At 42.9% G+C, this 27,707-nt stretch overlaps 1 protein-coding gene across 2 annotated transcripts; it reads right to left on the reverse strand.

Annotated features, from left to right (window-relative positions):
* Positions 1–3,723: 3,723 nt before the first annotated feature.
* Slc19a3 (solute carrier family 19 member 3) lies at positions 3,724–27,689 on the reverse strand. 2 transcript variants are annotated; one of them, XM_087904929.1, is made up of 7 exons: positions 27,596–27,672; positions 24,298–24,508; positions 16,266–16,417; positions 12,771–13,584; positions 10,109–10,301; positions 7,685–7,826; positions 3,724–7,138 (listed from the first exon to the last, which is right to left on the reverse strand). In XM_087904929.1, the coding sequence occupies exons 3-7, from the start codon at positions 16,413–16,415 to the stop codon at positions 6,965–6,967; spliced, it is 1,473 nt and encodes a 490-aa protein (XP_087761055.1). In that variant the 5' UTR covers positions 16,416–16,417; positions 24,298–24,508; positions 27,596–27,672; the 3' UTR covers positions 3,724–6,964. The 2 variants fall into 2 exon arrangements, with proteins under 2 accessions (XP_087761055.1, XP_087761056.1); XM_087904930.1 differs by lacking the exon at positions 24,298–24,508 and having other exon boundaries at positions 27,596–27,689.
* Between the last annotated feature and the right edge of the window lie 18 nt (positions 27,690–27,707).

Here is a 27,707-nt window from a genome sequence, read left to right on the forward strand (position 1 = left end):
ACAGAATGAGCTCAAAGTGACTCTGGGCAACTCTGTGATACCTTGGGCCAAAATAAAAAGTGAGCTTGGGCTATTGCTGAGTGGAAGAGAGCTTGCCTTGAACATGTGAAGAGCCCTGGGTTCAATGCTCACACACACACACACACACACACACACACACACACACACTGAGTGTGCAGATGGTGTTCTAAACACTGACATGACAGGCCGTTTCTGGCCCACTTCAGTAGCGGTGGTTAGCTCCAGCTCACGTAAATGAGAGCGGTCCCACTCCACTGCACATTTAGTTTCCACTCTGCTCTAATGTTTCCACATCGTATGAAAACCCGCAAACAGCATTTTCACTTCCGCTATTAATTTTCTTTTCCTGAGAACTGAACTTTCAAGAAGCAGTTGAATTTTCAAGCAGTAAATGTGAAAAAAAAAATATATAAAACATTTTTTTTCAGGCAGAAGGGCCAGACACATGGAATGGCTTTGCTTTATTTCACTGAGTCTCATGAGAACTATATAGCCTTGTGAGAACTACCTTAATCCCTTCCAAGGATGGTTCCCCCTATGACCTAATTTCTGCCGTAGCTTATTTTCCCGTCACTGCAATGAAAGACCCTGACAAAAACATTTTTTAAAAAGAGAAATACCTAAGTAAGACCTCCCAGTTGATGCTTGGATTAACTTGAGACACATGAATATTGTCCTACCTATTCAAATCTTTCATGAGACATCCATATAAAATTATTAGAGATGAAAAAGGAACTTAGATAATAAAGCACAGATTTAAAACGCTTATGGTCTCCAGCATGTGTTTCTTTGCTACTATCAATGAAATAAGATTGTGAATGAATTATATTTAAAGACATTTCTAATACAGCAGAAATCTAATTTCACTCCAAAGCCATGTAGTGTAGATGATTTCAGAAGCCGCTTTGATGCAATCCACAGCAAGGCAGTGATCCAGGACACTAAACTAAGTCAGGCATGCCGCAGGATGGAGGTGAAGCTGGCGGGTGAGACATGCTCAGAGTGCAGTATCCACAGACTGTTACTGTTTTATGCTGAATACTTGACCATAAAATGCTTGGCTGAAAGTTGTTCTAGGGGCTGAAGAGCCAGCTCAGTGGGAACAGCGTTAGCTGGGCAAGTCCAGATGTCAATTCTTGATCCCTGAGACACATGTAAAGAGCTGGGAGTGGTGGTGCACACCTGTAATCCCAGTGCAGGGAGGCAGGAGGATCCCTGGTCAGCCAATCTAGCAAAATCACTGAACTCCCGGTTCAGTGAAAGATCCGGCTCAACAAATAAGTGATCGAGCAAGACACTCAATGGCAATGTTTGGCCCTACTTGCACACACATGCATATGTGTTTGCATACATATGAACCTATCCACATACATGGGTGTGTTCATGCACATGCATACAAGAAAGCTGTATCTTCTATCAATATATTGCATTTCTTGTGGCGGGACCAATATGTAAATCCAAGGATACAAGGGGAAGGAGGAGGAGATACAGGGCACACTGAGTAAGCCCTTCTGGTCACCTGTGATCTATCCTTGTGTTTTATGTGTTGTTGGGATCCTGGAATCGGAACCTTCAGGTTGTCTTTGTCCTCTTTCACTATGTTGTTTGTTTTATTTATCTGGCTCTAAGTTCCCCGCTACTACTGTGAGGGGAAGCTGAATGGACCAATGGATACAATGGTTTGACAGCAGCCCTGGGGTTAACATACATTAGAAGACACTTGTCTATTTCAGGTGTGTCCCCAAGAAGTTTCAGACAACAGCACTTGGGTACCGAGTGGGGAAAATGTAGTTTCTATAGCTACAGATATTGAGGAGGGGATGAGAAAAAGGAGGAAAAGAGAGAACAAAGTGTGAATGATAAGGAAATATAAGGTACATGGGCTACAAGTATGAGGGATAAGATTAAAAATAGAAATGGGAAAAAGATAGTCATAAAATATATTCGGAACAGATACAAGCTCACACAAAACAGGCAATTGAAGTATAGGTGTACAGATTAAAAAATACAAAATTAAATGTAAAAATGAAAATAGGATATAGAAAGAAATGGAAGGTGTTTACAGCCTCAGTGAAATACCTCTTCCTCGTTGAGTATATTGTCTTTCCAAAACACTGTGCTGAGCCCACACGGTTCGAGAAGGCCAGCTTCAGCCATTCTTCATCTTGTTGCCCCCAAAAATCCCCATCTAAAAGAGGGGGAGAGTATTTCACCAGTTAGGCTGACCCTATCTGGGGTTGGACATGCCAACTCTGTTGGTCTATCTCCAGCTCACCACTCCCATGGCATCCACGTCTGCAAAGGGGCTAACCTCAGCTCAGGGTGAGCAGTGCAGCGAGACTGGGGGTTGGCTGGTCTTTGTCCTTTTCCTGTGACTTTGAAATGAGATTTTCCTCCCTCTCAATCACCCAATGGAAGAATCACTGCCGTTGTCAAATTTGCAGTTGCATTGAGGCTTACAGTGAGTTTGCCAGGTATGTATGACTACAAGCCTCTTTGCTGGATGTAGTAATATTTTCTTTGTCTTTTAATAAAAAAAAAGCTTGCCCAAAGATCAGAATGCAAAGCAACCACACTAGTCAGTCATACAGGCCAGGCAGTGGTGGCCACACCTTTAATCCCAGCAGCCACACCACTTAGCCATAGAGGTTGGGTGGTGGTGATGTACGTGTTTAATCCCAACACTAGAGAGGACTATAAAACAGGAGGAGACAGGAACTCTCTTTCTTCCAGTCTGAAGATTTCATAGAGATAAACTCTCTAGTGACTTGGCTGCTTTGCTTCTCTGATCTTCAGGTGGAACCCCAATATCTGCCTCTGGGTTTTTATTATTTGTGCTATAGCTGGGGCTGCCTGTGAGTGTGTTTTTGGTGTTTGTGGCATCCCCAACCCACTTTTATATACCATCCCATTTCTCCTTCACTAGCTTTGCATGTCCTATCACTACCTTTGTGTATTTCTAAGGATTTCATCTTTTGCTTTCTTTTGAATTGTCTGGTATCCCTCTCTCCCCCATATCCTAACCCTTTCCTCAGTTTTCTCTTTCACTGGGGCATGAGCATGACTGTTCCTAGGCTACCATCTTGCCTGGAAACTCCCTTTTCCATTTTAAAAGACATTTTGTTGGTTCTGTTTCACGATAATTGTTAAACATTTCTTTCTTTCTTTTGTGTGTTTGTGTGCATGGAGGTGGGGTGGGGTGGGGTAGGGCGGGGTGGGGTAGGGTGAGGCGAGGTGGGTGGGGTGGGGAGGGGTGGGTTGGGGAGGGTGAAGTGTGGTGGGGTGGGGTGGGGCGGGGTGGGGTGCATACACACGGGATGGTGCACCCTGAGGTGGTGACCAGAGAACAATTTCAGGGTGGTTTTGTCCTCCCACCATAGAGGCTCCAGGGCTAGAACTCTGGTGGCCTCCTTATTGCTGAGCCATCCTGCTGACCCAGTTCTTATTTTTTTATTTATGTATTTTTTTTAAATTTAAATATATCTTGATCATATTTTCCTCCTCAAAATCTTTCCAGATCTTCTCTTCCTCTCTAACTGCCCAGCTTTAATTTTTTTCTCATAAAAAAGCCCCAAAACAAATAAAAAAACCAACACAACAACAAAATACCCCAAACAAAGAAAACAAAATAAAAACCACTCCCTAAAAAACTCAACACAACACAACACCAACTATAACCAAATAAAAACATACACAAAAAACTTTTTGAGAATTCATTATATATTGGCCAGCTACTCCTGAGCGTGAAGCCTGTCCTGGAGTGGCTGATATGCCCAGTGTCACTATTGGAGAAAACTGGTTTTTCCTCTCCCAGCAGGTATGAGTGACAATTTCATTGTTAACCTTTACCCTAGTGGCTAAGTTTTTACTCATGCATTTAAGAAAAAATATAAAATGTAATATAATATATTATATATATTATAGTTTACATATAAGTAGCTTATATTAACTGTAATATATTATATATAATTGCATGATTATATGTAACAAAATTATAGTAATTACATATATATTATAGTTTATATATAGTTTATAAATATATAACATAATATAATATATATTAAGATAAAACATAAATTATCTCATTGAAGTTGAACAAGACAAACCAACAGGTAGAAAAGAGCCAAGATAGATACAAGATTCAGAATCTTGCTGCTTTCATACGTAGTCAGGAATCCCATAAAACCACTAAACTAGTAGTCATAATATAAAAGTAGAGGTCCTGGTGCAGACCTTGCAGGTCCTGTGCAGGCTGCTTCAGTCTCTGTGAGCTCCCATGAGTGTTGCTTATGTTGATTTAGTGACCTTCTCCTGGTGTCCTTCATTCCCTCTGACTCTTAAACTCTTTCTGCCTCCTCTTCCAAGGGTTTCCCTGAACTCCGAGGGCAGGGATTTGATGGAGACATCTCACATAGGGCTGAGACCTTGTTCTTTTTTATCTTTTGAATAATTGCTTTTACTAGTTTTGGAGGAAATGTGTTACATTTTTCCATAAGGGTAGCACTTAGTTTATAATTGATTAAAGAAGGTCTTACTTTTTTGTGTTTTTTCTTCCAAGTCAAGAACAAAGGACAGTTTTCTATCATTAGGTGTCATTTCTTTAACCTTGAAGTGTTTTCAGGCCTGTTCCTGTGCTTTATGCATTGAATAGAGTAAATGCAACCATACATATTTATCATTTTCCCCACTTTAAGTGGGCTCTTTACCAGTAATGTCATAAATACAACTGTACAAAAGTTATTAGTGTCTCACTTTTCAGCTGAGCCTCTTGGGTGTGGCAGTTTCGGAATCATTTTGCTTCTCTTCCAATTTATTTTTTCTTGTCTCATTGTACTGGCTAGCATTTTCAGTAGAAGTTGGTTGATTAGAGTGTATCCCTTGCATTTAGGTAGGCTTATTGTGAGATTTTCACAACTTCCAATGGGTGCTGGAACCATGGACAGTAATGGGACCCGCATGCTATGTTTTTACTTAACCACACACCTGTCAGCGTCTCTTTGGCATGATTTCATTTCCAGCATCGCCACTCCGGCTTCAGGAAAAATAAAGCTTGCTTGGACATGAGTACTGAGATAGGACCACAGTTGACTTGAAAACCGAGACCATGAAGCTACTAAGTGAGTAACTTGAACACATCCCAGATAGGATGGATAGCGAGCTTCCGTTTGTGCCTGTCAGAACAGTATGCAGTTTAAATTATGTTTACTGTTTATTTCTAGGACTGTCTGCTTAATAGTTCCTGATTGTGGCCGTTTATAGGTACTGAGATTACAGGAAAAGAGGTATCAGTTAAGAAGGTATTGCTGTTTGTGCCTTTGGGATAAATTTTATTTTCAATCCCATCGAGTTTAGGAATTTGGAATAAAATGTATTTAAATTACAAATCCTAAATCAGTTATTTTTCCCCTGATGCAGACTGCTTAATAAATACTCCGCTTCATTTCAAATGGCAAAAAAAAACCCCTTAGGCAGCACTCAGAGAAATGCGTAAATTTGGATTCCTTTAAAATTTCCACGGGGGGGTGGGGGGGGGGGGTGGAAGTACGGGGAGATGGTTAGGGAGAGGGGAGAGGGGGAGGATCGGGGATGGATTGGGGGAATGGGGGAGAAGGGAGGAAGGATGGTTAAAATTTCCATATTTTATTGAACATACTCTCTTGCCATTTAAAAATTAAGCATGGACCCAAGAATTGTGGCATAGTGTTTCTCTGGCATATGTGAGGCCCTGGTTTGATCCTTAGCACCAAACATAAAGATAAATTAAGCAGTATCTAATTTCTGCAAGTATTTTCTTATGCGTAAAAATTCCTGGAAAGGCTGGAATTTCCTGCAGAAGTGTTCTACGCTCATCAAGCAAACACTTATCTAGGTCACGGTGGGTCGGAGGCTCATCCCCTCTCCCAGGTCCTTGGGAACTGATGTGGGAGCATTTCAAAGACACGTGGGAGCAGCCGAAGTGACCCCTGGGAGAAGAGTTCCAACACAAAGTCCAGAAGGGACCACAAGATGAAAAAAATGGCAGCAGTGAGACTATCCAGTAACAGCTTGTGAAAAAACGCTGGTATTTTCAGAGTTGAAAAGGGACTCTCAGGAATGGGACCAAACCGAGTCATTCTTTCAGAGAGCTGTAAGTTGAAACCGACGTATACTTAGTGGACAAGGAAGAAAACTGTCCCAGGTGCTGCCTTTTTAGATCCACGAAGTATGTAAGCCAGTTACAGGTCAATCCTGTGGGTAACTGTGCGCACTCAGGGGTCCTCATCTATAGGAGGCTTACATTTCTTCACGGCTTGTTTCCATGCCCTTCGCTTGTTCTTTGAACTCATCAAACTAGAATTTCCAAGTCATTGCTATTCTTGGGGGGTTTCCCAAAGAGTCTTGTTCAGTTGCTAGTATTGATAGTCCATATTGTCAAATTGACGGGATCTAGGGTCATTGAAGATGTAAACCTCTTCAAATATCTGTGAGGGGTTATCTCCATTAGGTTAGCTGAGGTGAGAAGACTCATCTTCAATGTGGGTAGCACCATCCCCCTGCCTGGGGTAGGATGCTGAATAGGAAATGATCTGGACACCAGGTTTCACTGTCTCAACTTCCCGATTGCAGATGCAATGTGTCCAGCAGCCACTTTCCCCTGCAGCCACGCCTTCTCTCCCATGAGGGAATGTACCTTCCAAAACTGTGAGCCAAAACAAATTGAGTTCCTCCCTTAAGTTGCATTTTGTTAGGTATTTCCTCATAGCATCCAGAAAGTAACTAATACAGCGGTGATGGCCTATCTGGAGTGCCTGCAACTAGCTAAGCACAGAGACATCTAGCCTGAGGCTGAGGTTTGGTTGTGGTTTTTGAATCCTTACTGGCAGAGTTTCTGGGTGTGGCAAGGCACTTCTGGTTGCCCATCTCGAAATCCTTCCCTTTTGTGACTGGAGGTGATGTAATTGGGTTAGAACTTTGTTGACACAGCTCTTGGCTCTTGTGGGTGTGGCTCTTTGGGACTCTGAGTGGCGGCGGCAAGGCTCTCCACTTCCTTTCGGCACTTGGCTGAGTAGATAATGTATGTGCTTCTCATCAGGAAGACCGCAGCAATGACAGCAAAGTAACTTCCATAAACTAAAAACTGGAAGGAAACGATTAGCTATTTATAAAATCTGGCCGCTCATATCATTGGTAATATATAGCAACCTTCCTTGTTTGATTGAATTATGGGGTAACTGAGACCCAGAACTTAATATGGGTTATTCTGACTGGACTCTTCTATCTCAAATGAACTAAGGTTAAGAGGGTAAGCATATGGAGCAGTGACTAAGGGTCTGCCTTTGCAGCAGGCTGCTGCTTAGGTTCAATCCTAGCTGCCTCAGCAGTGATGGAGGGAAACCCCAGCAGCTCTCGGGGTTCTGTCTATGTTCTGTGTCTGAAGGCTGATTCAGTATAATGACTTATAAGAGCTGAGGTTTCTTCTTACCTGCCTTCTTCAGGTAGCTATAAATCTAGTCGCTCTAAACTCAGTTGGTGTTATAATTAAGGGCTACATATTTAAAAATGTTCATAGCCAAATAATTTTTAGAAAGCTTTCCACGTTGTGAGTTTTATGATCTTGGAAGCAAGGTAGCTAGTCTATATTCCTAGTTACTATGTCAAGAGGAAGCAGAAGTCCTGTGCTTACCTGAGTGGTGACTGGCAAGTGGAGCCCTCTTTGATCTGCCACAATCACAGTCATGATGGCCTGAATCACCAAGGCAATAAAGGTGTCTATGCCAAACACCAGGGCATAACGTTCTACGCTCAGGTTAACGGCAATCTGAAATCTGTCATTAGAGGTTGAGTTAGCATTTAGCAACCATGGCCTAAATAAAGTTCTTTTCTTTTTTTAAAAAAATTATCTGCACTGGTATTTCGCATGCATGTGTGTTTATGTGAGAGTGTCAGATCTCCTGGAGCTGAAGTTAAAGACAGTTGTAGATGCTGGGAACCCTGGTCCTCTGGAAGGCCAACTAGTTAGTGCTCCTAACCAGTGAGCCATCTCTTCAGCCCTAAATACACAAAATTCTTATCTAAAGGAAAGGCAGAAACTGGGCATGGTGATGCATTCCTATAATTCTAGCATTCAAAAAGCAGGAAGAATTCAAGGTCGTTCTTGCCCATATAGCAAATTCAAGACCACTTAGGACGTACTTGAGACCTCGTGTTAAAACCAAACAAAAAAATCAGAACAAAACAAGAGTTGAAAACAATGTTGTTAAGGGATGCCTTACCTAACTCCCATCTGCAAAAGAATAATAACAGTTCTACCTTTCAATCCTCATCATAAGAAATGAAACTAGACATTTTGAGTTTAGTCCATTAAACTAAGATATTTCAGCGAGAAACTTAGCTTTCTGTAATGGCTAATTTCAATTATCAACTTGATACAACCTATTACTTGGGATGTCTTAAAGAGGGATTGTCTAGATCAGGCTAGCCTGCGCACACTTCAGTGTGGGGCTGTCTGGATTATTAGTGTGGGGGACACCATTCCATAGGCAGGGGAGCTGGACAGAGAAAGCAATCTGAGCAAGAAGCAAGGATTGATTTGTTCTTTTTGCTCTTGACCATGGATATAACATGACCCCTTTCCACAAAGGTTGAACTATAACTTGGAATTATAAACCAAATAAATCCTTCCCTAGCCTCTGTTGCTTTTTGCCAGAGTAGCAGTCACAGCAACAGAAATGAAACCAGAACACTTGCTAACTAGTGGCCTCTTTATTTTCTTCAGATATTTGCATTAGGGCTCATATCCCACTGTTTTACTGTTTGCCAAATGTTTTTCACAAATTTAAAGTGAAACTTAATAAAGCTTGTCACTATGTCTCAAACGTATCTTGGAACTAAAAGGTATTTTTCTCATCTCTTTTTGACTAAAACCAAAGGAAACTATATTCTCCTTCTCCCCTTTTCCTCCTGTTTTCTGACACTAGACCCCTGTGACCGGCTGATGTCAAGCTTGCTAGGTCATCAAGGACGACCTTGAATTTCTGATCCTTCTGCCTCCATGTCCCATAAGAGGAGTGGTCTACCATGTCCAGTTTGAAAGGACAATAGCCCACTTGAGTACGTGGCTCTAGCAGCCTTGCTCTTCTCCCCCATTCCCTCCACCTTGCTAAAAAACTGTCAGATTCCATTCCTAAAGCTAGCCACCAAGGTCTATTCCCTTATTTTACCACTTCCTCCTCCTGAGTCTGACCACCAAGGTCCAACAATCAAAAGTATTGAAGTCTAGCAACCAAAAGCCCCCTTTGGCTCACCTCATCAAAATGTTCAATTAAAATTACAAAACCTCACTCTATCGCAGGGTTTTCCCTTTGACCTTTATAATCTGTCAATTTTTGATGTACCACATCTGTCTCCTCTCTCTGCAGAGGTGGTCCTTCGCCTCCCTCTCTGGACAAATACCCTTCTCTCTTTCCCTGGTTTCCTTCCCCTTCTCCCTTGTCCTCTATCTCCTGTCTTTACCATCTCCTACTTCCTGCCCTTTGTCCCCCTGGGGCAAATCAATCTCCTTTGTGCCACACCTTGGTCTTGGGGTCCTGAGCTGATACCAAGAGACCTTATTTGAAAGAAAAAAGATTTAAAAGTGGCAGTTCCAGTGTAAGTGAAGCTGAAGCTTTCTTATTGTCTTTGCCTCATTTTCCCCCCAAGTCTAACATTTTATAACTTTCCTGAGAATGTTTTGTTCCCAGAAAGTATGTGCTTAGAACTTCTCATGCAACTAAATGAGATTAGGGATAAAATCTAAACCTATGCATCTAAAACTAAATCACACCACACCTTATTATGACAAGTCATTGGAAGTAAGAAGAAATCAAAAGTAGACCATGGATCCTTATTTTGGGTTTGCACATCCCAGATTTGGTTGTAGTTGTTTTGGGTTTGATTTCCCTTAGATGACTGAGAAATATCCAGCTAAATGAAAAGATGGCTTCATTGAATTCCCTTCAATGTGGAGTTAACATTTGACGCTGCAACTGACTGAGATCCTTCTGAAGTTCATGGAGCGTCTTTCGGAACCCAGGAAAGAGGAGGGGGTGGGGTGGGAGGCGGCACTTACACTGCTATGGTTATGAGAAACATATAGCTAGATTTGACCACCAAATAGCCCGCATAGCACACCCAGATGTTGAGCGTGTAATTCATAAGGAACAGAGAGCCGGAGATGAGAGCTGAGAAGATGGCCAGACCCAGCTCTCCGAGGAGATCCCAGTTGATCTTGACATAGCCCACGGTGAAGGCAGCCAAAGCTCCTGAGAACAGACACGGACGAAGAAGTCAAGCTTTGCAGGAAGAAAATAGCGACACAGCAAACAAGGCAACAAAACTCAGCTCTTGAACAATCCTAAAGGCGATGAATGCACTGCTTTTTTTAAAGAACTTTTTTTTCCAAGTAGATTTTCTTCTTTTATCACCTGCTATTGTTTCCAACTATTTCACTCTTATACTTTTAATTAGTATTGGTGACATATCAGACACACACTAGGCAGAAGGGACAAAAGTGCCTAAACACAGTAGTGTGGGGAACACAGTGGCCCTGTCATTTAAAAAACATCCAAGAGAGCAAGCCTGTAAACGTCTTAGAAGTAGAGTTGTTCTACTGTTCTCAATTGTATGTTTTCGAGCGATGGGTGTACCAATTTTCCTTCTTTTTTTTCTCCTGCCTTTCTTCCTTTCTTCTTTCATCCATTTTTCCTTCCCTCTCTCCTTCCCTTCCTTCCTAGACCTAGGGGACCTGTTAGAGGACTCCCTGTATAGCCCTTGAACTCCTGGGCTCAATTAATCCTTCCGTTACAGGTGACCTGATTTTCTTAAGGTTTCGAACAATAAGAACCTGAACTACTACATAGGGTTTGAGAAGGCGAAGAATTGAGTGCAATCAGTTAGTAACTACAGTTCTCTTGAACTGAACAAAATATATTTAGGGTTCAAATTATTGATGACTGATCAACCATTTTTCCCCCATAGACGATCTGCAATAGAAGAGCTCTTCCCGAAAATTTTGGTCATAAGAGCAAAACTTCAATGATCCAATTCTGGCATTGCCTTGGCTTTGAGGAGTTAGCTGCAGCCTCCCAGAGAGAAACAATAATAAAACAGAGGCTCCGTGCATTCCCGAAGCTTTCCGTAGAGGAAAGTGTGGAAATATCCCACTTCCTGAAACACGTCTTCAAAGCCTCAGGTAACATTACGCTTCCACTGACAAGTATATAAATATTTATGGAAGAGTGTGCTTCAAAGGCAAATGTCCTTTTGATATTAGAATCAAGTCTAGCAGCATGGAAACTGTGTCAAAAAGTCACTTGTGAAAATTGTTGGTGTGTAATCCAGAGTTGTAAAGGTCCCTAAGAAGATTCTTCATGTAAGATTCTGAAAACCTTCATGTATTTTCTAAAGTTAATAATACAAATTCTGCACTTTCTTTTTTCTTTTAATATTAAAAACTGACTTGACGCTAGTCACTCAGAAAATAAGGGCAATGGTCAACAAATGGGACCATGCGAGATTCAAAATTTCTGTAGGGCGGAGGGAATCAGTCAGACGAAGAGGATATCTACAGAATGGGAGGAAAGTCTTTGCTATTATGTAGCAGAGGATCCATGTCTACAACACCTGCATCCAAAACTCGAAACAGGAAATCAAACAACTGGGAAGGGGAATGAAAAGGAAGGGTACAGAGGCACAGGGGGAAGTGTGCCCAACATACAGTACATGCTTGTATGCAAGCTTAAAAAGACCAAAACAAAGACCTGGCTTAGCTTAGTCAGCAATGTCCTTGCCTTGCAGGCAAGAAGACCTGAGTATGAGCCCCAGAACCCACAAAGTTGGGCATGGTAGTGTACTGTATTTGCAGTGATGGGGAGGCAGAGACAAATGGAGCCCTGGAGCAAACAGGTCAGACAGTTTGGCCTATTTGGTGAGTTACAGGCCAATGAGAAGCCCTACTCTTAAAAGAAAGAAAGAAAAGAATAAGATTGATGGCATCCAAAGGATGATACTTAAAGTTGTCCTTTGTCTTTCACATGTACCTGCATGTGCACATGTATACACACCTACACATACCAAGAAGATAAAGAATAGAAGTTATATTGATGCCACGCATCTTTAAACTAAGAATAAAACAAATTATCAAACTTTGAAACACATGAACATAATACTGAAGGAACGGGGAACATTACCAATATTTATTTTAATAATGAAATGGATTATGGAATCTACTAGAAAGACATTCCTTGGTTCTAAGCTTTATACTCTGGAGTTGTTGATAACTGTAACATATAGCATAAAAAGTCATTGTGCTCTTATTTTCCCGGTGCCTTCTTTCCTTGAATGGGGAGATGGCTTAGTGGGTAAGAGGTCTTGTTATGGAAGCATGAGGACCTGAGTTCAAATCCCTGGACCACCTGTAAAAAGCTGGATGTGCATTGTGCATGTGTGTGATCCCCGTGCTGCAGGGAGTAGAGACAGTTGGATCACTGGGGTTTGCTGGCCACTAGTCTAGCTCTGGGGTCAGTGAGGGACCCTGTTTGAGGGAACAGCTGATGTCTTCCTCTCTCCTCCGTGCACCCACAGCCACACACACATATACCCTCTGCCCCCGACTTAAACGAAATTATTCTACTTTCTGTATATACATAGCTAATCAATCACCAAGGAGAAGCTGAGCATCTGAAGCGATCCCCTTCAGAGGGCAGCAGGAGAGGATCGAGATGTCTACTTACCTCCAAAGGTTGCAGCAGCTTCCACTGCTCCATTATAGATAGAAGAGTCTTGGGAGGGTGCCTTGTGTTCCCATAAGACTTGAACATAGTTCAGGATTTGGTTATAGCCCGACGTGGCAAAAGCCCACCACAGGGACCAGTAAAACAGGTGCTTTGAGGAGTAGCACTCCTTCAGATCCTCAAACCAACGCGCAAAGACCCTCAAAGTCACATGTTCTGGCTCTGGGTAGCTCAGCTTTCTGTCCCCCGGCTTCCCTGAAGTGGCAGGCAATTCTGGGCGGGCTGTCTTGTGGTTCTTCGGAGCTTCCTCGAGGGCAGTATCTTGTCCCAGTGGCTTTTGATGGGCTTCTCTGTCATGCGTTGTATGGAAAAACATGCTCTTCTCAGGCATTGGTAGAAAAAGCGAGAAAAAGAATGCCCCAGAGACACAGGCCAAGGATATGTAAAAGAGGTAAGAGTATGGTACCGTTGCCAGGGATACCAGGAGCTGGGCCAGCACCGAGCCCACTGTGTAGGCCACCAGGGTGACACTCCGACAGTAGCTGCTCACCTTCTGGTAGTGCTCTGGGCTGACCAGACTGTAGATGTAGGAATAGTAGCCTATCTCCGTGGCTGAGACGACCCCGAAGAAGAACTCGGCCACCTGCAGGAGCACCACACCTTGGCCAAACAAGAGAATCAGGTAGCAGATGACGAAGGCCACGACATGTAACATGATGACCGGCTTGTAGCGCAGGTAATCGGTGAGGACGAATACAGGGGGCAGCATGGCCAGGTAGGAGTATGTCCAAACGGGAAGGACCTCGTTTGTCATCTGTGGAGTTGATATGGAGGGGTGACTCCAAGTCACAGCTAATCAGACATTCATTGTATTATGGGGAAAAATAACAGAAAACTGATCTACAGGTACACTGCTAAGAAAAAAAAATAGTGTCCTTGCTAAATGAAAACAACAGCAACAGCCAAATAACCCAGCATGGGGTTGAGGGGGGATGGTAAAGAAAAAGAAAAGCAAGCCAAAACTCCGAGTAGCTTATACTTAGGGGTAGTCCAGTAGAAGGGTTCTAGTGAGATAACATGTCCTCTGAACTATATAAGAAATTTAAGTATAAGTAGCAGGTAACAGTTGAGTAAATTAGTTTTAAGAATCCCAAGTTCAGTTTAAACTTAAATATCCCGAACTCCTGAGATTTCCGAGTTCTTAAAGATATCCCAGTCGACAGAGCGAATTCCAGGAAAGCCCAGGCTACATAGAGAAACCCTGCCTCACAAAACCCACACCAAACCAAACCAAAACCCTAGAGAGATAGTTCAGTGGTTTAGAGCACTGACTGCGCTCCCTGAGGACCTGAGATCAACGCCTAGCACCCACATGACAGGTCACAGCTGTCTGTCACTCCACCTGTAGGGGATCTGACAGTCATAGAGACATACATGAAGGCAAAACACCAATGCATATGAAATAAAAAAAAATTTGAAATCTATTCATCTACATGTTTGCAAAGGTGAGCAACGTCAGGTACGGAGTTCACAATGTAAAGAGCGGAACAGCCGATCCTCACCACCTGTCGGAAATCTGGGTGGACACACACACGATTGGTAGCAAGAGCAAATGGTCTCGTCAGATTACCAGGTGGGGAACAGGTAATGCAATTCATTTCCTTCCTGTTCATATTTGTCGGGCTCTCAAGCTCTTTTTGCCCTATCCGTGGCTATAGATTTGTCAAGTCTGATGTGGGTCATATCACTCTTTAAAGGCAAACACATAAACGCTCAAGTTTCCTAGGCAGAAAGGGCTCAAAAGATTGTTGGTGATCTCTAAGTGTGATGGGCGAGAGTGCGGTCTTTTGAGTCAAACTTTCCCTCACTGACATCTGGATCCCCCAAAGTCTCAGGAGGGCCCAGGACTGACCTGAGGTTATGAAGGAGAATTAATTCACTTTTCCATAGTGTATACAGAGGCAAACCCAACTGGAGGATGGGTTAAGTTAATTCTGGCCCATCTCTGTGACCTTGGTCTTAAGTATGACATGCTTCCGTCTGAGAAACTTTGAAGCCATTGTGTTTTACACAATGAACTTGGCTTCTGTCCTTGCCAGTTCCTTACTGATAACCAGCACCAATCAGCTTTCTTGACAATGCTACGCTCCACGCAGTATTTTCATGGTTGTGGTGGGACATAGTAAACCAGCCTAGTGTAATTTTCTAGTTGGGTTGGTACATTTTCTTCTTGTATCTTTTAGATAGAGAGAAAGAAACAAAGGGAGGGATATAGTCCTGGCTAAACTGGAACATGCTATGCCTTGAGGCCACAGAAATCCACCTGCCTTTGCCTCCAGAGTACTGGGATTAAAGGCTTGTGCCACCATGTCCAGTAAGAAGCATCTCTTTAAGTAAGAGAATTTGGTCTTCCAGGAAAAGAAGCAGATCAGGGAATTAAATCTGTTTATATCATATTTGCTGATAAGAGGTTTTTCCAAACTGAGTAAGTGCCACAAAGAAATACAATCATGTGTTGCTGATAGGCTTTGAAAACATGTCTTTGGCCAATCTGCTTTGTGCAAAGCTTATAGAGAGTGCTTCCAAAAACTTAGAAGTTATAACCCACTATACAGACCAGTTATGTGGTGTATAGCAGCCTATTGATCTTAGGAATTTGATAAATAAGACACAAGGTTAACTTAATCACGGAAGAATGCCCTGTAATCAAAAGATACAGTAACCACAGGATGCACGGGCTGATGTTGGTGTAGTATGGTACTTTCATTTTTGCTAAGCAGGAATATACCTTAAGGCAATGGCAAAAGCATCAGTGAATGCATAGACAGTAACACCCATTTACCACCATTATCAAGGTTTACCCTGCATATTATATATAAATGTGTGTTGTATTCTTATGGCTGACAGAGTAGTAATTTTGTTTACACTGGTGTCACATAAGCACAGATATAAAAGTTTAGGTGTGATTTTTTTTTTTTTACTGGATGCAGTGTTATTAAAGTGACAGGAATTCTCTGGGATGTCACGCTTTTTAGTTACAGTTAAGACAACTATAGTAATAATCATGGGGGCACCATTGCCCATGTGGTGCATCTTACACTGAGCATCGTCACGTGACAGGATTGTATTACACTTTCTTTTTCCATCCTGCTTGTAGCAGCTTATCTGTTTCTCAGAAGCAATCCCAAGGCAGAGAACAACTTCATTTTGGGGTGAGTGTAACAGAACCAATGGAGATCTGAGAAGCTCCTGTGTATTCAGACTAACTTCGACACTCTGGAAATTAAAACATTCTTCATCCATGTGAAGTGTTTGCTTAACGTTTTTGCCAGAGTGAGGAGGAAAGAGCAGTTCTATTATGTAATAAATTCTGTGAGGATGGGGCTCCCCAGAGTTCAAAGTCTTTATCTTCCTGTAAGTTGAATGATACCCCCTTCCTCCTTGTTTAAGTCCCATGAAATTAACCCCTCTTAAGATACATACCCATGAGCTTACCTCTGTTTCGGTTAGATTCTTACTGGGTTCAGACAAAAATGGGATTAAGAATGATTCAGAGGGCCTGAACATGGAGAAAAATCCAAATAGGCAGAGTATCACAGTGGGATAGACCCAAGAGTTGCTTGGTGGAGTTCTGAAGCAATTCATGGCTGGTCAAAGGGAAAGAAAGCAGAGGTTTAGCTTCGCTTATCCTTCTCTGGCATCTCGGATAGCACCAAAAGCTCGTTATTTCTACACATTATATATAAAAAAATAATGATGCTTGTTCATCCACTGTGAAACCGGAAAAGGGTTACTCTTCACACATTTCCCTGGTGGATTCCCCCCCCCACGCCCCACCAGAGGATTCCCTTTTCACTGTTGCCAAAGGGAATCAGATTTCTTTAGTGTTTTGTCAAACTGTGGCTATGGGCAGCTACTAATAATCCATGAGCAGTGAGTCAGTACATGCTTGATCCTATGCCAGACACCAGCTAACTAATCTGTGCCGAGCTGTAGCCGGGGAAGTGCTTCCAGATGAGCAGACTGGATTAATCAAGCCTTCTGGTATCTGCCCACTTCACTTCCCATGGATCTGAGAACTTTTAACACATGGACTGACATTCGCTTATTATAAATTTATCTTTCCACCGGACTGTCCCTTGTCTGGAATCCTACTGATTGCTAAATAAACTGCTGAAATGCCTGTTAGGTTTCCCCATCCTTGAAGAAGTTCTAGTTCTTGGTTGGGAAATATTTGGAAGCCCCATGGTCTGAGTTTGTTCTGTTTACCCTCCCTCCCTTCTTTGAGACAGGGTTTCTCTGTGAAGTCCTGATTGTCCTGGAACTCACTCTGTAGATCAGGCTGGCCTCGAACTTAGAAATCCACCTGCCTCCCAAATGCTGGAATTAAAGGTGTGTACCACCAAGTTGCATGTGATGACAAATATCTGTAACCCCCAAACTCTTACCCTAAGATGGGAAGCAGACCTTAAGAGAACTGCCCAGAAGCTCACAGGCCAGCAAGCCTGTAGCACACAGTACAAGAAACAAAGGGAGACCCAGCCCTAGCAAGGTGGAAGTCCAGAACAATCTCTCAAGAGTTAGCCTCTGAACTCTAGACTTTGCAAGTGCAACATGGCACGCACGTGTCCGCCCCCACCCCAACCCATGCTAATAATAAATAAAAGAAACGTTTCAGATAATTAATTGGATAAAGGTCCAGCTTTCTAAAGCGCCCTCATATCTCCACCCCAACCCTATGTTTTCCACTGGCGCCAGTAATATCTGGAAATGGGAGGTGTGACTTCTTCTTCTTTTACTTTTCAAGACAGGGTTTTTCTGTCGCTTTGGAGCCCTGTCCTGGAACCCACTCTTGTAGACCAGGCTGGCCTCGAACTCACAGAGATCTGTCTGCTTCTGCCTCCCGAGTGTTGGGATTAAAGGAGTGTGCCACCACTGCCCAGCAAGGTGGGACTTCTAAGACAATCACTCCACTTTTCATTATGAGTGGGCGCTTCTCTAAATGTGTCGTTGCAGATTGTTCACAGAGTGTGTGTGTGTCATCAATTCTTCACACTTTTTTCTAATGTTGATACTGCCTGAAGTTCAAACTTCAGACATAAAACACAAGATCTTAGTCACTGCCTAGAGAGCAAAGGACAAACACAACCAGCCTCATTGTGTGGTGACTGTACTTGAAATACCTGTTCCCCATCCTTCATGGATTACAGAGAGCACAAAGATGTTTATTATATCTTCACTTGAGATCAGACTTCGTAGGAAGAGGTATTTTTGGTGGTCTTGATTTTGGCTACATTCTGAGATAATCTCTAGGAAGGCTTTGGGCATGATGCCTTCCTGTGAATTTTGTCATCCAAGCATTATAGTAATTATAATTCAAAGATGACTAAATGAAAAATGTCTAATCATTGGATTGGAACTGTGATCAAGACTGGAATCATCGTCTCATAGCTCCTACCAGGATCCTTTCATCCACTCCACCTTGCCTCAGGGTGGTGGCACTCTCCCATCTGCCGCTTTATGAACCCACGGACAGCCTCTCTACATGGAGAAGATAAAGTGTTTGTATAATATAACAACAACCTGGCTCCAGCTTGAGGAATGAGTTTTCAAACAGAAATCCGTGGCAGACATTGTGGCTTAACGTAAAAACCTTTCAAACGTGAACGCTGAGTTCTCAGAACAGCTCGGGAGGGCACTCATCCCAGAGGGGCAGGTGCCCAGGTAGAGGTGCCTATTCAGGCACACCACGTCCTTTCCTCGCTCAACCTTTGCAAGGTGCTCTAAACAGCTGGGCAACTTTTCTGTTACGTTAAAGCAGGCCAATATCATTTCCATTTATATCAACAAGGCTCTGGACTTCCCAGCTGAGAAAGCATTCTGGAAAATGGCTCCAACAGCAAGCGATACTGACACTCTAGAAATCCTGTCAGAGGCAAACTGGAGTCAGCCACTCTCCACTTACGCCCTCATCCCAGAAACCATGGGCTTTCTTTTCCCATTTCCTGAGATTCTGCCGGGTCTGCTGGGATTCCCTTCCTATCTTATTAATGGTCTCATAGGAATAGTTATCTCATGGAGTCAACTACTGAGGCTAGAACATCTTTGTAGGCTGATTTTAAGAGGGTGGCATTTTCTGGTTACATGTGGAACACTCCATCTCTGTTAACTATGGATTTGGCTATTAACCCAAAGTTATCTTCATGCATTTGAGAGATTTGGAACTGTGTCCTTGGTGCCTGGGATGCTGAGAGGACCATGGATTCTTTATCTCTTGACTCCTTATGGTCCAACTACAGTTAGTTGGGAAGGCCATAAAGAATATGCCCCTGATGTATAAGTCGCATCAAGTCAGGGCATGTTGTATGGTTCATTGTTGTGTTATACGTGATTAGAAAGTACCTGGCAGTCAGTGAGCCCTCAAGGATCACAGGAAATGAACTCAGCCAGCAAACAACTTTAGCCTATGTGGACAATGGGATGGAAAGGGAAGAAGCCAGGATCAAGTGGGAGATACAGGGCATGAGAATACACACAAGTTCCTTCCGGTTCTTCCGGGCGCACTCCACTTTCTAGTTGAAATAGAAAAAGGTCAGATCTCTTGCAGTAATTTTTACACTGGGAAAATTAATTTTGTGGAAGTGGAGGTAATATTTGTCTCCTTTAATTTAGTTTTTACTTTTAGTTTTTGAAAGCGTCTCACAGAGCCCAGGCTGGTCTCAACTCCTTGTGTAGCTGAAGACGGCCTTGACTTTCTGATCCTCTTGCTTCTACATCCTGAGAGCACGATTCTGCCTGGCTTTATATCATGCTAGGGTTTGAACTCAGAGCTTCGTGCATGGCACACAAGCACTCTACCAAGTGATCTATAACCCCGGCCTTTCGTCCTCATTTTATAGACGGGAAACAGAAGGCCAGACCTTGGACTTGGATTTGGTTCTTCCAGTCCCAACTTCAATAATCTTTTCTCATCCCTGTGTTGAGAAAGGCCAGATATCTTTTCAAAACTTCAAGTCTGGTTTACTTTAGGACACTTTTCTTCTGACTGTGGTATCAAGAAAAGTTTAATGCTCACGAGTAGGATGTCTTTTTTTAAATTGCAAATCCATTAAAATTAGAGTTGACTACAGAGTCCATGAGGGTCCCCCCCCATGTAATTTTTGCTTATTTTAATAACTAAAAATACACAAACACAGTTACAAATGCGACAAACGTGAGACAGTCTGGGGTCAGCAGCTGAAGAGGAAAGAGGTGTAAGTACATACACACATGCCTCAAAACACACTGGGGCAAGCCATCCTAGAACACCTGCATGGTCCTGGAGGGCCACAGTCCGTATACTCTAAGCCACTGGGGCTGGGAGACGGCGCACTGCATAAAGACACCTGCTATGCAAGTCTGTCATCCTGAGTTTGATCCCTGGAATTGCCATGAAGGTAGAGAGAACCAACTCCAGAAAATGATCCTCTGGCTTCTATACTTAGGCTGCGAGGCATGTAAACACACACACACACACACACACACACACACACACACACACTATTAGAATAATCTGTGGACTTCAGTGTCCTGCCTCCGTTTCTCATTCTCATCTGACCACCCTACCGTCCGCATTAACAGTACCGACTGAAGTTCTGTTTGTTTTAGTTGCATATCTTGAGGACACCAGCTGGGTTGGTATTATGAGGTGATACTTCCGAAAGTAAATTTACCCTTCCCCTTCATCTCCTTGCTTTCCAAATATGATCATCCTTTTTTATAAACAAGTGCTCCATAGTGGCAGTCCTTATGCATTACTCATAAATCTCATATATATAGATAAATATACATATATTTAAGGTACAAGAGTATCATGTGGGCTGTAGTTAAAGAGAAGGAAAAAGCAGAGGAAGCAGAAGAAGGAAGAGTAGAAAAGAAGGAAGAAAGGAAGGAAGAAAAGAAGAAAAGAAGGAAGGAAGGAAGGAAAGAAGGAAGGAAGGAAGGAAGGAAAGAAGGAAGGAAGGAAATAAAACAAAACATTGCCCAAGCAAAATCAAGGCCCTCAGATTTGAAGCATTGAGCAAACATCCTCTCCGTGAAGACTCCAGAAGTGCAACACACACAGTGGAATTCATCAGCCCCTCCTTCTAGCTCAGACTTGGGGTGGCTAAACCTAGAGCAGAACTTAGCGGAGTAGCCTGGGAAGGATATGGAGGATTTGGGAGGGAGAAAGGAAGCTCATGGTATAGAGGGAGAAAGAAGAAGGTGGCTGGACCTGAAGAATAAATAGTAAGTCTTGGCCTCAGGTCCCTTGCTCCTACACTGGACACCAGCTAGTCTCACCTGGTCCACCCACTCTGATAACAAGAGATCATTGCGCCACCATATCTGCCCTTGCGCTGTTGGGCTTACACAAAGCAGCATGTGTGACCTTGAAAAGAGTCCACCAGCGTATTCGCCAGGAAAGTGACCATCTAAGCTACCTTCTGAGTTATTCTTTGCTCCTCTGGCTGGCCTGAGAATAGTACTATTTTTTATCTTGTGCAAAAAGCAATGGCTGAAGCACTTGGACTTTTTGGCAGTTGACCATTCTGTCCCCAGATTGTCTGTCTAGTTTGGGTCTATTTCCACGTTCCCACACACAGTCCCTATATTTTATTGGCTTCTGCTCCCAGATATGTGAAACACTGTAGCTTTACAAAAAACAAGTCCCTTGCTAGTATGTCTAATCTTCATTAAAAACAAACAAGCTAACCCATAACTTTATCTCTTATAAAGACGTAAGAGTTACTTGTGTTTTGACAGTGATCATATTTGGGTGCGTGGCTTCTCACGAGTTTTGGTACTCTGAGAAAATGTCTTCTTATGCTGCCTCTTACATGCCGGCAGTCCTTAGTGTCAGAGTTTGATGTAGCCTCCAAGTCATGACCATGTTACCGATTTCTTCTACTTTCAATCACTGCCTAAAAATGTCCTTTCCTAAAAAGCAGGGAATAATATTTGACGTTCTCCGTGTTTATATTTGACTTCAAGAGAAATTCATTTGACATCTCAATTCCATGACAGTCCAGAAAGTAAGATCTTCCTTCTTTCAGAAATATGAAGCAAAAAGCCCCACTTCCTTGCCAGGATCCCATGCAGGGGTGGAGGTGGGGTGGTTACAAGGGAAAGCTAGAAGTCTCTTTCTGATTCCACTGCTGTTCCTTCGGTTAGCCTGGACTCACCGCTGCCATCACTGGTGAATAAAACCCTTGTCATGATGGTCGTGTACTGGTCATATATATACTGGGTTCTAACCCCTCCCATAGATGGCTTGTGGAGCTCAGGAGAACATGTTCATTGGCTGATTATGGGATCATTACAAAGGTGGTCATTAGCTAGGATGAGGTTAGGAGATGCTGCAAGTTCCAACCCTCTAATCCTTAACCCCTTGACCTCCCTAGTGATTAGGACTATAGTGAGGTCATCTAAAGAGCCTACTTTAGGATAAGATCATTAACATTAACTGTAGTGTTAACAAAAGGCTCACTGAGATAAAAACAAACAAACAACTCAATTCCTCCTAACACTCTGGAATTTCCAAGAATGACAGGAAGCGGCTCTATGATGGAGTAATGCATGTTTTCTTTTGTACCAGCTGTATTTTCTAAAAACCCCATCTCCTGGCTCCCAACACTACCTGCCAATTTCTTCACTACACAGATACAAACTAGAAGTCTGGTTAGCAAAAATTGAAATAGTAATTTTGAACTGATATCAAATCATAAAAGTTAAGTATGATTTTTTTCCCCTCTACTCATTACTAAAACAGAAAGAATTTAACTTTGAATGGAACAGTCAGAAAAGGAAAGGCCTGCAGGGGTGTTAATCAAGGCAGACCTGCCAGAGGATGCTTAGACAAAGGGTGCCAGGCTACTGCCAAAGCCTGTTCCTGTGTTGCAAACCCTGGACTGGAGCTTGAATTCACACATTTCTACCTATGCCACTGTATTTTGGCTGTGATTGGTCAAATTTAAAAATGCCTTTCACTATCATGACCTCTGGTTATGTAAAAACCAATTTGATATAGAAAGTGTAACACTATCACAGATTACCCAGAAGAGAACAGGTCTTTGGGACCAAGGAACTGGTAAATATTTCAAAGAAAAGACAAAAGAGACTAACAAGAAAGGAACAAAAAAGAAAGGAGAGACATAGAATTTTATAAAAGCAAAACCCACATATATTTGCTCATGGAGAGATACTGTTCAAAATTTGGGAAGGAAGCTATAGATCTAACAGCTGTACCACCAGCGTCTGTCAAAGGAATGCCATCCACAATGTGAAATAAATCCCCAGAGCGCAGGGAGAAAGGCCGTGCTGGAGATCTGAAAGCTTCACAGAAATGCGGCTGTCTGGAAGCACAGGGAGAGAGATACTCCTCAGAAGTTCTCCGAACACACACCTCACAGCTGCCACTGATGACACACACTTGCTGGGAAGGCTGAACGAAAACTGATGAGCAAGCATACCTAACGCCGGCAAGTTGCTCTGCGGAAGGACAAAACAGTGAACGCCATTTGGCAAGCTGTCTGAGAGAGTTCCCATTTCCACGATGTGGTGAAAGGTGAGGGGCAGCTGAAGCGTCAGTTGGGGAAATGAATATACAACCCAGTATCCTTTTCATCAACCAATAGCAATTGATGGTTACAAGGACCACACTATCGAGAGACTAGGATGGGTAGCAAATCATTATGCTATTCCAGAGGACCCCACCCTCAAACACAGAGTCCTAGGCAAGCAAGACTGACCTAAGGAGACAAGGAGTAAGTGGGGTTAGGGGGGAGGGGAACAAGAGCAACAAAGAACATGGAGGTTGGGGTTGAGAAAAGAATGTTCTCGCGACAGCTTTGACTGTGGTGACAGCTGTAGGTTTTTATTCAAATTTATGCAGTGCCAACTCATAAGGTACACCTTAGCACAGGGAGGCCTCACTCGAACAAAAATTCATATATATACATATAAGGGACAAAGGTAAATTAACCTCAAACACTATGTTCCATAAAGGAATCTAGACATGGAAAAGACATGTTGAGTCATTCCATTTATACCTGGTCCCTAACTAGGCAAAACTACCGTACTTCATGTTGACTGAAACCAGAACTCTGACGAGGCGGGGAGCTGGGAAGGAGGAGTAGGTACATAAGGACACTTTCGAAGTTATTAAATATCCTGTACCTTAATGAGCTAATTATAAGTAGGGGTTTAATTACAAACACTCAAACTTAAATCTGTTCTCTGTGTTGAAAATAAGTTATAGCTCATATGATGAAAGGAAGCCTCCCTCTCCCTCCTCCAACGCGTTTTACAGTAGACCTCCATTTTCTTTAAAGGCACAGTGACTGTGGTAATTCCAATTCGCATGAGAGCAGGGCTCCTACAAAGTCCAACACTGTCTTTGACTTTGGGTTTGTCTGAGGAAACTTAACCAGGAGCACAAGACAAATCCCAGGACAAACGAGGAAACCTAAGTCCGGCCCCTTCAGATCAATTCAGATAGATCAAGTACCTCTTGCTTCAGCGTCCTGAGCTGGGGACTAGCTTCCTGCCTTAGACTCACTTCCACTCCTTCGAGCTTCTGCGAAGCACGGCCAGCTGCGAGCTCTTTAACTTGGGAGGAAGGCGTTCCTTAAGAACCCGTCTGCCAGGTCAGTAGCCTTGGCCCCTTCCGGAAGGCTGACTGCTCCAGAGCCCACACCCGTCCACCGTCTTTTGGAATCCTGGCAGAGAAAACAAGCAAACACCTAGGCTCAAAACTTCCCAAAACACTAATAGTTAGGAAGGTCTACAAATTCAAAAGAACATCCACTTTGCTCTGAATGGCATCCTTAGAGGAATCTAGTTTACCTAGAATGTGGTGTAAGCACCGAGAAAACTAGGAAGGGGCCCCAAACTCACTGGTCAACCTTCATGCCAACTCCCAATCTTAGCTGCAGGAAGGCACATTCCACACAGATTCAAAAGGTGTGAACCGGGTCCAGATACTCAATAAACAAGACCGAAAGACTCTACTTTGGATCAAAGTCATTGTCAGAGTGCACGTGACACGGGAAACACACGCTTCACGCTTTAATTTATCATGTATGCTTTTACTCTTTTTATTTGGGTCTGGCATCATCTCCCCAGGTATGTTTTCTCTGCATTTCTATGGCTTAACTGAACTGTAGAAAGACATCTGATTAGCAGAACTATAAAAGTGGGGAGCCTCTCACCCAGAAAGAAAATCAATAAAACCTCATCACAGACAGGGAAGGGTGAGGAACGGAAGAAAGCATGCCATGAGGGTGGGAAAAATTATGGTTCGGGAAAAAAAAAGTATAGATCGGTCCATTTATTTTATAGCTCTGTATTGTGGCAACTGATAATTTTGTTTAAAAAATTATTGTCCATAAGTATGTAATTCGTTTTACCTAGGGAAGGGACAATTTTCTAATTATCCCACTCTGCATTTCTTTACTCAATATTCAATGCCCCTGTTCCATGAATGGACCCATTCTTCAGAATCTCTTTCCATTACCTGTCTCCTCTTGAATGAGTTAAAATCATTAACACCTTTATCTCTCTATTCATTCTTGACTCACAGAGACTCGGTCACAGTTGTTAAACTGTCCACCTGTCTTAACTGCAAACTCTCTCAAGCTGGGGTTTTTACTTTTTCTGTTCTGGTTTGTTTGTCTGTTCGCTTTTTACTGTTTCTTCATTAGGTTTGAGTCGGCAGTGGCAGCAGTGTGGGTCCGTGGAAAGCAGCTGACTTTGAAATCTGACCCTCTATGTTCCTCCTGGCTCCGGCTTTGCTCGTCATGTGTCTAGCTTCTCTTACAATACAGAAGTCAGGGGGGCTGTTTCCTAATTTTCTGAGAAATCACCACACTTGGATATATATATATATATATATATATAGGATGCTCAATCGTGCCACAAGAACATGTGCTCAGCTATGTTCATAGCAGCTTTGTTTGTCATAGCCAGAACCTGGAAACAGCCTAAATGCCCCTCGACCGAAGAATGGATAAGGAAAATGTGGTACTTTTACTCAATGGAGTACTACACAGCAGAAAAAAATAACAACATCTTGAATTTTACAGGCAAATGAATGGAGCTAGAAAACATCATTTTGAGTGAGGTAACCCAGACACAGAAAGACAATTATCACATGTACTCACTCATAAATAGTTTGTAAACATAAAGCGAAAAAAAAAAATCAGCCCACAAATCACAATCCCAGAGAACCTAGACAACAATGAGGACCCTAAGAGAGACCTACAAAGATCTAATCTACATGGGAAATAGAAAAAGACAAGATCTCCTGAGTAAACTGGGAGCATGGGGACCTTAGGGGAGGGTTGAAGGGAAGGGGAGAGGCAGGGAGGGGAGCAGAGAAAAATGTAGAGTTCAATAAAAATCAATAAAAAAATGGGGGGGAGTCAGTGGGACAGCTCAGATGACAACAGTGTCGTGGAAGAATTCCATCCAGATCTTGGCACATGACAAGCTCATCTCTTCTCATGCAAACACACGTCACAGAGTCCTCAGAACTGATGCTTCTGCGATCTCACGGTTTAAGGAAAGATTTCAAGCAGGTAAAGAGCAGAAAACTTTCTGTTAATGGCTAGGAGGCTGGGTGGGGGCAGAGCAAATTCATCTTTAGCTACGTATGCCTGTTAGATTTAAAAAAAATTATAGAAGGTCATTGTTTCCTTACAGAGTACAGGCACTAGCCCCCACTGGCTAAAAATCAAGAGTCATTCTTGCCAAAGTCCTGGGTTACTATGGTGTGGTTAAGCTGTTTGCTGAATAACGAAGTTTGCTGAGTTAATTCTTACACCTATTGTTAACATGTCACCGATTTTCCTGTTCTTCTGCCCCTGTCACCTCAGGTAGAGACAGTGACCCGGAAGGGACTTGGATAGTTTTCATTCTTCCTGTAAACCCACCTCCCCGTCCAACCCGATGAAGTGACCATTCTAGAACCCTTTCCGACCATTAAACTAAAGGACTCAAAAGTTGTCCTTTGACATTCTTGAATTTCGGAGTGGCAAGTTCCATTACAGAATTTGCTCCGTTAGCAAAACTGACTGAACCAAGTTGGCATGTTTTCCATTTCTGCTACTTCTGAGGCAACACGAAAAAAAAAGCATATTTGGAAAATTAGTTAATGTCTAGAGGTCTCTTTAAAATGTATGTTTAATACAAAAATGCCGTTTGCCTTAGAAGACAGCGGGGTGCGCGTGTGGATCCTGGTGGAACCAGGGCTCTTTCCAATACTATAAAGTGTTTCCTAACGGCAGGGGCACTGACCTGATACGATACATGGCTTTGTTTTTGTTTTTATTGAAATAGTTCTCAACAATCTTGATTCTTTTAATTTTAAAGTTAGCCTTTCCTTTCCTCCTTTGGAAGGAACTTTTCGTTTTTTGGCTTGGGATTTGGTATTCTGTGCTAAAATTGCTTTTAGCTAAAACCTGGGAAGCTGGGTGTGACCATGGCAGCTCCTGGCACTAGACCAGAATGGTTTTTACTTAATCTACTCTTGGGGAGGGCTGTATAGGAATCCTGGCTAGACCAACTTGGGTGGGTTCGAGCAAGTCAGGAACACTGCAGATCACAGAAGGCCCCTGAAACAGAAGCCAGCTGGTCTGCAGGCTGATGCATGCTTAAGGCTCAGCCTCCCTGCAATCTCCTACCCCCCACCTCTCCTCAAAACAAGCCAGCGGAGAGAAGCTAGTGGCCCCGAGTTCCTGGAATTTCTGTAATTAACGTCACTTCTCGGAAGATCTTACCTATGGAAACGGGTGTTGCTCACTTACCCAGGACATCTGGTACCTTCAGTTATGTAGGTGCGCGAACTCTAATAAGGTGGACTTGGCCGCGGTGTGTCCTTCCGCTGACTCGAAGGACACGCCCAACTTTGCATATGCT

Source organism: Myodes glareolus, chromosome 1, assembly GCF_982192425.1.
Source record: "Myodes glareolus chromosome 1, mMyoGla1.1, whole genome shotgun sequence".
Classification (NCBI taxonomy): domain Eukaryota; kingdom Metazoa; phylum Chordata; class Mammalia; order Rodentia; family Cricetidae; genus Myodes; species Myodes glareolus.